Source organism: Sminthopsis crassicaudata, chromosome 2 (assembly GCF_048593235.1).
Source record: "Sminthopsis crassicaudata isolate SCR6 chromosome 2, ASM4859323v1, whole genome shotgun sequence".
Taxonomy (NCBI): domain Eukaryota; kingdom Metazoa; phylum Chordata; class Mammalia; order Dasyuromorphia; family Dasyuridae; genus Sminthopsis; species Sminthopsis crassicaudata.
The window spans coordinates 522,603,956-522,617,263 of record NC_133618.1 but is presented as its reverse complement, the minus strand read 5'-3'; the positions used below and the strand labels follow the sequence as shown (position 1 = coordinate 522,617,263).

The 13,308-nt window shown below is 32.7% G+C and overlaps 1 protein-coding gene across 5 annotated transcripts in view; it reads right to left on the bottom strand.

The window, feature by feature from the left end:
• AP4E1 (adaptor related protein complex 4 subunit epsilon 1) overlaps window positions 1-13,308 on the bottom strand; it is a 93,007-nt gene that overhangs the window by 4,573 nt on the left and 75,126 nt on the right. For all 5 annotated transcript variants that reach the window (XM_074294502.1, XM_074294501.1, XM_074294504.1 and 2 more), the window contains 4 exons: window positions 10,862-11,120; window positions 3,569-4,132; window positions 2,196-2,386; window positions 673-830 (listed from right to left, as the gene is read on the bottom strand). In XM_074294502.1, the coding sequence (XP_074150603.1) occupies window positions 673-830; window positions 2,196-2,386; window positions 3,569-4,132; window positions 10,862-11,120 (1,172 nt within the window). The remainder of the gene's footprint in view (window positions 1-672; window positions 831-2,195; window positions 2,387-3,568; window positions 4,133-10,861; window positions 11,121-13,308) is intronic.

Below are 13,308 nucleotides of genomic sequence, written 5' to 3'. Positions count from 1 at the left end.
TAGCTTTGAAAATAACTTCTATTTGTCATATATTTTAAAAGAAAAGCAAGCTATTTAGTAGAGAGATTTATACTTTCATGGTCAATACTCTTACTCTCTTTTTATTAGAGAGAGAGAGAGAGAGAGAGAGAGAGAGAGAGAGAGAGAGAGAGAGAGAGAGAGAGTGTGTCTGTATGTGTTTATTTCAGTTCTTATTTGTTAAGCTCAGAATTTTAAAAATAGAAAAATAATATGAAATGTAAATGGGGCCATAGGTATATTTGAGTATCAAATTATATTTCTAAGTACCAATCATATAACACCACTTTTCAAGTATATAATAATTGTAAATTATAAATAAATTGTAAATAAAAATCAAAATGCTTTTAAGATACTTCAAAACTGAATAAATTATGTACTTATTTTTTCTAAAATATTAATTGAAAAGTCATAAAAGCATGTTTCTGTTCACAAAAAGCTATACCAATTCTAAGCAATTCTGCAAATTCCAAAAAAACACAACCCAGCAGCTCTAGTCAGTTATTAGAAGTCTAAGATTAATGGTGGTAATTTCTAGGCACAATGATAATATTTAAGTGCTTACTATAGAATAAGCACTTTTTTGCATGTGGCATGAGAAGACAAAAGGTAAAAGAAAAAGGTTTTGTGGATTTTTAAAAAAATTCTACAAACCTATAATATCAACGATGTGTAATCTTAGTTTCTGCTGCAGGGTCTTCAAGGCAAAAGACAAATTAGCTTGACAATCTGACATTTTAATGTTTTGCTTCACATCGTTTGCAAAAGAAAGCCAAAGTTTCCCAAAGTCTTCAGTACAAATCTTCATTGGTCTGAAATTATTTTTTGTTAGTATGTATCCAAAAGAATTTGTCACAGACACAAATAAAAATAAAAATCTTAACAATCATTATAAAAACAAAGCAACAACTAATGATAAGACAGCTTCAACTTCCAATTCAAGGTAAATAACACTGACATCAAAAATGTTTCACTGAACTCCAAATTCACAGTTTACGCTCACTGTTGATTAGTCCTCAGTGAATAATTTTACCAATTAATTTTATTATATCAGCAATTATAAATAAATATAATGTCAATATGATTTCATCAGTACAGATATCTCCTTCAACAATGTATGCAACAATCCATCTATTCCTTAGTAGACCGTCTTCCTGAACTGCTGTGGCCAAAACAATTCACTAGCTATTGGTGAACCTGTTGGCCAACTTTCTGGTACTTACCTCTCCAAAATGAACCAAGGTAGTATCTTAGATGATAAACATAATCCCCTGCCAAGTCTTTTTTTCAGGCACACCAAGCTTAAAAAGACTTGTCAAGAGTTTATACTCCATCAAACCCAGGTTTGAGTCAAAGTGTGATTTTTATTTTCTTCCAGATGTACTTTCATTTTTAATACTTAAACACAACAGGAATTGACTCTTAGAAAAATACTATGCTTAGTCTGCAAATGTTTACTGCTTTCTCATATACACTCATAGACAAAGACTAAAAGTTCTTTGATACCAGCGACTATATCTTACAATTTTCTTTTCCCCACAGGTCCAATTTGTGTAAGTAATTGGTAAGTATTACATACAGTTTTTAAAGAGTATTTTAAGGACAGAAAGCAAAATATAAAAATCAAGAACGATTTTTTAAAAATAGAATCTTTGGTGTATTCTTCTTTTCCTTCAGATATCTTTTACAAAGAACACTAATCTGAAGGGCATATTTGAAAAATAAAAAGAATTTGCTACAGATTCATGGTTTTTCTTTCCTTGTAGCCTCCCACACTACCAGAAGAGTACTCTGAACATAATAGATGTTATTTTTTTCTTATTGATGATAAAAAGTTAAGTATTCTATAAGAAGAAATTTTGCCATAAGAATTAGCTGAATCGGGACAGCTAGGTAGGGAAGTGGAAAGAGCACCAATCTGAAAATCAGGAGGATCTGTGTTCAAATCTGATCTCAGACATTTAACACTTCCTAGCTGCGTGACCCTGGGCAAGTCACTTAACCCCGACTGCCTCAGGGAAAAAAAGAATTAGCTAAACTGAACAACACTTAATGAGATAAATGAATTATATACATCAAAAAAAAAAATTGCTTTAAAAGAAAAAAGAAACATGAGAAATTTTAGGTTTCACCAAATCCAGTTAAACTGTTATCACAAAAGGTAAGAAATCAATTACCTAATGAAATCCAATAGTGATAAGGTTATTGAAAATTCTAGCTGAATATATGGATCCTCTTCCACCTTATATTTAACATAGCCAGAAAGACCCTCCTCTGTAAAAAGTTTTTCCATCTGTACATGATGCTGGATGCTTTTGGTGCTTTCTGCTTCTATTACAGGAAAACAGAAGCCAGGATGCCCAAGAATCTGTAAAACAATAAAACATTACACTTAAAATTGGGGGGGGGGAGTATCTTCCCATGGAATAGCCTTTTTTTTGGGGGGGGGGTTGGTTTGTTGGGTTTTTTTGGAAATTTTCCCCTCTACAACAAAAATAATCAAGAAAGAATGTTTTAAAATTCTATAATAAAAAATGTCAATGCAACTTTTGCAATACAATGCAATCTTTATAAAAGATTATCAAGACTAAGGCATTAATAATAAGTCCACTTATTCCAAGCTATATTCAAAACAAAAAAGTCTACTTCAATAATTGATAGTCGTTCTACCAAATCCCATTACAGTAAATTTCAAATTATTTTCTTGTAATAGAACAGCTATTATAGATCATATTTGTAGTCTGCTAGAATCAAAGACTAAACAAAAATAACACCCAGTTATTTAATGCAAAACAATAAGGAAATTAAAAGAAGTGCCCTGAAGACATAAGACAGAATTGGTTATCATTCACATATTGATCTCTCGGTCAAGGAAACAAGCATTTATGTGCCAGGAATTTTGTAAAAGGCTTTACCAATATTATCTCATTTGATCCTCACAACAACCATGGGAGATAGAAGCTATTGTTATCTCCATTTGACAGCTGAGGAAACTGAGGCACAGATTATATGATTTGTCCAGGGGTTACACAATTGGCAAATGTCTGAGATTGAATGTCAACTCTCATCTTCCTGATTCCAGGCCCAATGCACTCTGTGTCAACTAGCTAAGTTATCCAAATTTTCCCTCAAATTCTTAGATTTTTAATGCATGTTTAATTGTTTCAGTAGGTAGTTAAATGATTTTCTGGGTTTTTCAAAAACAATGATAAAATATTAGAAAATAATTATCAAAGAGATTGTATCAATTTAAAACTCATTTTAATACTTAACACTTTCCCTATTAACCTCTTAAGTCATTTATTTCTCTAAAAATTTTTTTCTAAAGAAAATAAATGACTCTTATTTCTTAAAACGCGCTCATTTTTGCCTTCTTTGGAGTATGGAAATTATGATAGTACTTTTACTTTTTAAATTTTTTTTGTAGAGAGGTAAAAGTTGATAGTTGAAGTAAGTTTGTGAGATAGTACTATTACTAATAAAAAATATACTAATAAGCAAAAAGTGTCTCTCTTTAAAGCTAGAAAAGATGAACCATCAATTTTCTTACCTTGAAATTTTCTGTAGATGTAATTTCTAAATTCATATTCTTCAGTTCCAAGCTGCTTTTATTGACAATCAACCATACCAACAATAAGCAGTCATCTTTCCAAATTTTGCAAGAAGATACTTTTAACATTTCATTGTTACACAGTTCCACTAAATCTGAATGTATATGTTCATTTAACTCTTCCAGTAAAGAAGAAGTCAAAGAGATTTCATTGGCAAATGAGGAAAGAGTAGGATGAGGAGGATGAAAAATCTCCATGCTATTATCTTCAAACAAAGAAGGTGGAGACAGGCTGCAAGCTGAGAAATTCTCAACCAAATGCAGTTCAGTCAATGACTCAGATTTTAAACCTGATTCCAAAAATTCTGAACCAAGAGAACATTTCTTTAATCCTGTGTCCTCTTTGTCTTGAAAACTGTTTAAATGATCATTATCTTCATAAGGTGCATTTGACAAAGGATTGAAAGAGCAATTAATGTTGTGTTTACTAGTTACTTCTCTATTTTTGGTGTCAATTTTTGATTTCCTTCGGAACTTGTGAGAGACAGTATCTGTTTTTCCCAGCTGCAGAAAAAAAGAGAAAGAAAGAAACTATTCCACCAATCTTGAGTTTTGCTATAATGTAAGAAAATAATGGCCTAAATCTAGGCAGGTTCAAATGAATAATTTTATTAGCCTGATGAGGTTCAGCAGTGCAAAGCACAAACTATGAAAATGACAATATAGACAAAATTAACAAGTCCAGAAATTTATTCTTATGACTGCACAGCTTTGAAAAATTCAATAAATTTTGTTATTTTCAACTAATCAAAATTTAAGTGAGGCCAGAAAGCCAACTTTAACCTAAGCTTGAAGAACTCATGCATTCTGTAGTATTAGACTATAAAAGCAGACAACTCAGGTCTCTACTAAATAAACCTTGTGAAGGATACCTTCTTTGTTTTTATATAAGATAACATACAACACTGTTTACATTTATAATCCCAAGTAAGGACATTAACAGAAACCACGCTAATGATATAAATCATTAGGCTATAAAAAATTCCCATAATCTAAATTATGCCAAAATATAAGTCCAAAGGAACAATAGAGTTAAATGTAGAGAAATTATTCTAATTATGATTAAAACACACATTGTATTTCTGATAATTTTTCCCCCCTGAGGCAACTGGGGTTAAGTGACTTGTCCAGGGTCACACAGCTAGGAAGTGTTAAGTGTCTGAGGCCAATTTGAACTCAGGTCCTCTTGACTCTAGGGCTGGTGCTCTATCCACTGTGCCATCTAGCTGCCCCTGATTAAGTCATTTAACCTTATTGCCTCAGGAGGAAAAAAAATCTTAAAATGCAACACAAAATGTATTAGAAATTAGCATTAAGATTGTGCCCAGATAGAATCAAACTTAAAGCTGAAACTAAAGCAAAATGCAACATTTAAACGACTGAATTGTGTTACGTGTATACATATAAGTAGATACTTATACACAGATATATATAAAATCAGGAAATATAATGAAACAATAAAAAAGAATTGAACTTGAGAGTAAGAACATACAGGAGCCTAAGACTTGGCTATGACATTTACAAGTCATATGATCTGTGGGGGTCATTTGATCTCTGGAGTCATCAGTGGTCTCAACTATAAATTGGAAATACTAATGCTTGTACTATCCAAGTTAGAAAGTTACTGTCAGCATTTTGAAAACCTAAAAATACTATATATAAATAACCTAACTACATAGAACAGCATACACAGAACACACGACACACCTGGCCCATTCTCAATGCACATCAATGAAGATTTTTTTCACTACATTCAGGACCACTCTTCTCCAATCATTCCTCTTATCCAATTTTTTAAAATTCAATTTTACTTTATTTTCAATTTTGAATTTTATCCTTCCTATATCCCTCTTCTACTCAAGAGAGAGTGAGAAAAACAAATTTGCTAGAAATAAGTATTGTCAAGCAAAAATAATTCTCTCCTAAATCATATCAAAAAACAAAAAAATGCTTCAATCTACACTCTGGGTTCATCACCTCTATCTGGAAGTAGATAGCATGTTTTATCATGAATCCTCTGAATGCTTATTATATTATGCAGAGTTCTTAGGTCTTTTAAAGATGTTTATATTTACAATGCTGTTGTTATTGTATAGATTATCCTCTTAATTTACTTTGCTAGTTGAAACAAATCTTCCCAAATTTCTCTAAAATCATCCTCATAATTTCTTATAGCATCATGATATTCTATCAAATTCATTTAACATAATTTGTTAAATTCCCTACATGATGCCTCCCAATGCCTAGTTTCTAATTTTTTGCCACATAAAGGGAGCTACTATAAATAATTTCCTTTTTAAACATATATATGTTCATTTCCCATTTATCGCTTCAGGACACAGGCCTAATAAGAATATTCACTGGATCAAAGGGCATGTGAAATTTAATAACTTTTTGGGTATAGTTTTAAATTGCTTTCCACATCAAATGGAGCAGTTCACACCTCTATCAACAATGCACTTTCATAGTTCTCCATATTTGTCATTTTCTTTTTTTGTCTCTTATTCAATCTGAAGGGTATGAGATGCTACCTCAGTTATTTTAATCTACAACTCCACTTAGTGATTTTGAGCACAGCCATTGATAACTTGGATTGTTTTTCTGAAAACTGTCTATTCATAACCCTTGACCATGTATCACTTGAGGAAGTCTTTATTCTTATAAATTTGACTCAGCTTTCCTTATATTTTAGAAATAAAGTCTTTGTTAGAGAAACTGTTGTTTTTTTTAAATAATTGTAACTTTTTATTGACAGTGCATATGGTAATTTTTTACATTATCCTTTGCACTCACTTCTCTTCTGATTTTTCCCTTCCCTCCCTCTGTCCCCTCCCCTAGCTGGCAAGCAATCTTATACATGTTAAGTATGTTATAGTATATCCTAGATACAATATATGTGTGCAGAATGGAACAGTTCTCTTGTTGCACAGGAAGAATTGGATTCAGAAGGTAAAAATAACCTGGGGGGAAAAAAAAAAGAATGCAAACAGTTTATACTCATTTCCCAGTGTTCCTTCTCTGGGTGTAACTGTTTCTGTCCATCATTGATCAATTGGAACTGAATTTGATCTTCTCTTTGTCAAAGATATCCATTTCCATCAGAATACATCCTCATACAGTATTGTTTGTTGTTGAAGTGTATAATGATCTCCTGGTTCTGCTCATTTCACTCAATATCAGTTCATGTAAGTCTCTCCAAACCTCTCTGTATTCATCCTGCTGGTCATTTCTTACAGAACAATAATACTCCATAACATTCATATGCTATAATTTGCCCAACCATTCTCCAAATTATGGGCATCAATTCATTTTCCAGTTTCTAGCCACTACAAAAAGGGCTGCCACAAACATTTTGGCACATTCAGGTCCCTTTCCCTTCTTTAGTATTTCCTTGGGATGAAAGCCCAGTAGTAGCATTGCTGGATCAAAGGATATGTACAATTTGATAACTTTTTGGGCATAATTCCAGATTGCTCTCCAGAATGGTTGGATTCTTTCACAACTCTACCAACAATGCATCAGTGTCCCAGTTTTCCCACATCTCCTCCAATATTCATCATTATTTTTTCCTGTCATCTTAGCCAATCTGACAGTGGTGTAGTGGTATCTCAGAATTGTCTTAATTTGCATTTCTCTGATCAATAGTGATTTGGAACACTCTTTCATATGAGTGGAAATAGTTTCAATTTCATCATCTGAAAATTGTCTGTTCATATCCTTTGACTATTTATCAATTGGTGAATGGCTTGATTTCTTATAAATTTTAGAGTCAATTCTCTATATATTTTGGAAATGAGGCCTTTATCAGAATCTTTATTTGTTAGAGAAACGTGATGATTTTTTTCCCCATTTACCTGTTTTCCTCCTAATTTTAGGTGCAATGGTTTTGTTTGGGCAAAAAACTTTTTAATTTTATATAATCAAAATTGTCTTAATGTTAACTCCCATGAATTTAACTCTTTCCATATCCATAGATCTGAAAAGCAATTTCTTCTATTCTCTTTTAGTTTTGTTTATGAAATCACCCTTCATGACTAAATTATGTACCCATTTGGAGTTTGTCTTCTTATATGAAGACAACATATATATATAGACTTATATAAATAATATATATTTATACATAAACATATATATTTATATATAATCTGTATACATATAATATACATACACACATATGTGTATATATAAAATGTTGATCTAGACATTAGATGGTTTTCCTAGCAGTTTTTTGCTGAATAATGAGTTTTCATCCCAGTAGCTAAGATCTTTCACTTTATTAAATACTTGGTTTGTGTGTTCATTTGCTTCTATATTGTAAACGTAATCTGTTTTGCTGATCAACCAATATATATTGTGTTTCTGCGACAGTACCACATATTATTGGGAAATATATATATATATACATATTCCTTTCTGTATCCATTAAATATTCTCTAGATCTATCACATCTAATTTTTTAAGAATTCTATTCAGTTCTGATTTTTTCCTCAAGAATGCTTAGAAGTCTTCTATTTCATTAAAGATCAATTTTATTCTCTTTGTAGGAATAGCCTCAGTTTTGTATTTAAGTTATTCTTGGTTGTAAGCCAAGATCATTAACATCTAGAATATCATATTCTAAGCTCTTCATTCCTTTAAAATGATGACCGATAATTCTGTATGATCCTGACTGTGGCTTCTCAGGATGTAATTTTTTTTTTTTTCCTAACTGCTTAAAGTATTTTTTGGTTTACTTGGAAGCTGTATATATTGATTACAATATTACTGATATTTTCATTTTCGGGGTTTCTTTCAGGCAGTTTATTATAGATTCAATTTCTACTTCGTCCCCCATTATAACAAATTGGGCAGTTTTCTTTTATAATTTCTTGAAATTTGATATCCAGTTTTTTACAGTCCTGACATTCAGATAGCAATCTAATGAATCTTAAATGATCTCTCTCAAACTGTTTTCCAGGTCAATTGTTTTGGAGATAATTAACATTTTCTTGTATTTTCCAGCATCTTGTTGTTGTTTGTGATCCCAATAGAGATTTTTCTGACAAAGATATTGGAGTGGTTTGCAATTTCCTTCTCCTGCATTAAGATAAATAAAGATTAAGTGACTTGCCTAGAGTCACACAGCTAGAAAGTATCTTAGGCTGCATTTGAATCCTGGGCTTCCTATCTACAGGCCCAGAACATGATCCAATCATGAAGCTTGTTTATATTTTAAATTTCAGAAAATTATTTTATAATTATTTGTATGTATGTTATATGTCCCTACTAAATCACAAATACCAAGGTCAGGACTATATTTATCTTTTACTCCCTCCTAGCATCTAATACAATATTCTGTACTTAAATATTTGGTCAATTCCTCAACTTTTAACTAGGGATGTTGGAGTAACGTAACAATATAAATGGGTGAACTAATCATTTTAGCTACAATTTACTTAAAAATATTCTTCATGTCCATAATAATTACATCATTGATTTTGAATCCACCAAGAAAATCTCAGCAGGCTGCTATGCAACAAACAAGATAGTGAATCAACAAACTGGACTGTGATTCACACATTAGCCTCCTGGGAAATTTGGCCCACATAACTTTTTCTATTAGGCTCTGATTACCTTGGGATGACTACAACTGAGTGCTTAGACCAAGAACTGAGTGGCCAGAGCTTGAGGCAACATGTTTTACATTTACATGATTATATGAAATAATATTCATATAACCCTTATCAAAGTTACTAGCACAAAGCTGGAACTTAATAAATACTAGTTCTCTTTTCCTTCCCCATTACAGCCCACCTTATATCTTGATATGTGTGACTTGAAAAGCACTGGTAAAATAATCTTTCTCACCAAGATTAATTCATCACTGGCCTAAATTAGTAATTGAAATGTCCACAATTAGTCACTCTTCTTTTGTATTAAAGCATTGAAAGTAATTATAATGCAGAAGTTTTATGAAATAACATTAAGCCATTATCATCTATTAATACTTTAGTTTGAAACAGTTGTAAAATTCCTAGCAGTGAGAAATGTTCTAAGAAATTGGGATTCAAAATATAAAAATTTTTAAGAGAGGTAATTGAAGAAAAAAGCTGGGACTGAAGGTTACTGTTGTTGTTCAATTGTTTTTCAGTCATGTTGGACTTCTTGATCCTATTTGGAGTTGTCTTAGCAAAGATGATAAAGTGGTTTGCCATTTCCTTCTCCAGCTCATTTTACAGATGAGAAACTAAGGGAAATAGAGTGAAGGGACTTGCCCAGGGTCACACAGCTAATGTTGGATTGAAGTTGAGTCTTCCTGACTCTAAGTATGGCACTCTATCTGTGCCACCTAGCTGTCTCCCTGGTCCTTAACAGGACACTATGGTGGGATACTATGGATCTCAGGAGAGAGTATCATAAGGACACCACCACCTCAGAGGGTAGCTTACAAAAAAGGGAAGTGGTGGGAGAACTAATAAAAATTTTGTTCACTTTAAAATTCTTCTTGAAGCAGGTCTTCCACTTTATTATCCACCATCTCAGCATCTCTACCTGGGGATTATAACAGAATTCTCCTATGAGCACTGAGTAACCTTTGTATCCCACTTCAACACATTTTTTAAAAAAGTGGTAATAGAAGGGTAGCTAGATGGTGCAGTGAATAGAGCACAGGCTCAGGAGGACCTGAGTTCAAATTTGACCAGAAATACTTAACACCTCTTAGTTGTGTAACCCTGAGTAAGTCACTTAACTCACCAAAATAAATAAATAAATAAAGCAACAAAGCATTGGACTACATAGTCAAGTCAGTAGGAAGCAGCAATTTAAGTCAAGTCAACAGGCACCTAGTATGTGTCAAGCACTGTGCAGAAACTCTCTATTCAGACTGAATATAAACCTAGAGAATGAAAATTCTCTAGGAAACCTGTCACATGAGAAGAACTGAATTAAAAAGGAATCATAATAACAAAATTGTCAGTTCACACATACATGGTACTTTTTAAGCTAACAAAGAATTCTCTCAAAATAGCAGCTAGTACCCTCTTCTACTGTTAACCACATTTCCTACTGTCCAATCTTATTCAAACCTTACATATCCTTCTTAGTTTCTTCATCATCAACTTCTTCCATTAATGTCCCAAACAGCATATCAGTATTCATGTCCCTCCATGATTGTTCCACAACAGAGTTTGGTATTTCTGCCCAAAGAATGGATTAACAGAGATACATAGAGAAATATAACAGACTACTTACCAGACTGACTGCACTTTCTGATCCCAGCCCAACAAATAATGTTGAAGCCAGACGCTGTTTTTCTGCCTCTTCCTCTGAATGATGAAGGACCTGGGATTGATCCTTCTTCATCATCATCTGATCCACATTCTCCACTAATGTACTGTCCTGAGCAATAGGCTGAAGCTCAGGGTTGCTTCCTGCTTTGTTTTCCTTTTTAGGAAGATAGCCTTCTTTTCCCCATAATTTTTTCACACCTTCCAGCTTCAGGCTATTTGTCCTAAGGAAATTGGAAATTAATCAAGTCAATCCAGGACCAAAGAATTATTTTTCTAAGATATTCTTCCAAAAGTAACACTGTTTCTACAGCTATCTTAAAGTAGTTTAGCATTAACATCATAAAGCATAATTGATACCACATAGCCAGAATAAGATGCAAGAGTTTAGACATCATCCGCTGTGTGTACCCACATTTTAACATATAAATGTATTCCTGAAAGTTTCAAAAATGAGATAATTCACTACTGACATTCCAGAGATACTTCCTTATACAATGGCTTCAATCTCATTTTCTTCAACATATCATTAATGATCTCTAATCCAACACCTGAAGAATAATGCACAGCAACTAAAGGAGATGATATTAGAGTCAAAAAATACATGGATTTGGAGATGTCTCTGACACATGCCTGTCTGAACATGGGCAAGTCACTCAAATCTAATGCTCCAGGGAACTCTCTAAGGCTCTAAGTTACAGAGAAGTTACTGATTCTCTTTACTAATGAAGAAAGTTTCCACATTAGGAATGCCCTACCAATGAAAGCACAGGGCCAGAGCAAAACCAAAACGACTACATATTACTAAAGGAATCTTTTGGAGAAACAAAGAATCTTTTCTAAACATGCAACTTATTTTTAGTTCAGAAGGTTTTTTTTTTTTTAATATAAACTAAATAATATATTGTCAACTAATATATGTGCATTTTTAAATGAAGGAAAGCCTGAGGATCTTTTTAAAAATAAACAATTTTAAAATAAAAAAATTTTAAAATAAGCTCTTAAGAAAAAGAGGTACTCAGAAAGGAAGAATAACAGCAAATATGTGTGTATATGTGTGTGTCTGTGTGTGTGTATATGTGTGTGTATACATATATATTTTTAATAAAATATATATATTATATATATATGTATAATATACGTATATATTTTTTAATAAAATCTAAGATACATCTCTTTCTCAAATCAAAACAGTGATAAAGCAGCAAGAGAATGTTATTAATCTCTTCACCCTTCCTACTCTCAGGCTAGCAAAAGAAACTAAGTTCTAACTCTACACACTCAACTTGCCTATAAAAGAGCTAAATTCAGGAATAAGATATGGCATTGGCCTTATTTAGGAAGCACAGGACAAATGCCTAACTTTTGGTTACAATGCCTACTGATAGATTGATTACAATGCTTTGAAACCTAGATGCTGCTTCTTCCTCACTTGTGGATTTAATAAAATAAGGAAGGCATATGGAATTTGTCTTTGATCCTACACACTCCACATGATACCAAACTATGCACATGGGTTCAAATAGACCAGAAGCAAGGAATCCTAAAGGCAGACATTAGCCCAAAGGCCTATGATGTGACATACAAGACTGATGCAAAGTCCAAATTTAATTAGATTTAACTACTTATCCAAAAGACATGACAATGTATTATCTCTTCTCTTCAAATGGTGAAAGTGAGGACATTCAATTGGCTTTATTCCTATTCTATCTCAGAATTCTTAAGCTCACTATAACAGAGATCACAGCATGCATAATGATACCTGCAGGATACATTTGGATTGTAAGTCTCTTGGACAGATACCATATAACTTGATTTCTTATACATGCCTCCCGTGAATTAGGCTTTATGCTAACCGAGACACTAATAAAAAGAAATTTCAAATGGCTTTTAAAAATCTGACTTAGCAACCTATCATTTTATTCAAAAGAAATAAGGTGAAAATTGTTGGGTTTACTTATTGTTATATCACATTTGCACTATTTCTAATAATGAGTGAAAATAGTAGTTCATGGCTACATTCATTTTTAATTACATGCTGGGAATACTGACTGGTCCCATTTAGAATGATGTCACCCATAGACTTGCTATTCTGTGGACATTCTGAAAAGTTCAAACAACAAACAAGGCAGTTAATAACTTTTTTTTTTTTAAAGTGGCAAATTGGAGGGGCAGCTAGAAATAGAGTCCTGAAATCAGGAGTCCCTGAATTCAAATCTGGCCTCAGAGACACTTAACACTTCCTAGCTATGTGACCCTAGGCAAGTCACTTAACCCCAGTTGCTTCAGAAGAAAAAAAAGACTGGCAAATTGGGCAAATAACTAAAAAGCAGCCTAATGGCTATTTTAAAAAGGTTTTCCCCACACACATTTCACCTATCCACATACTTTTACTATTATTTATGTCCCTTA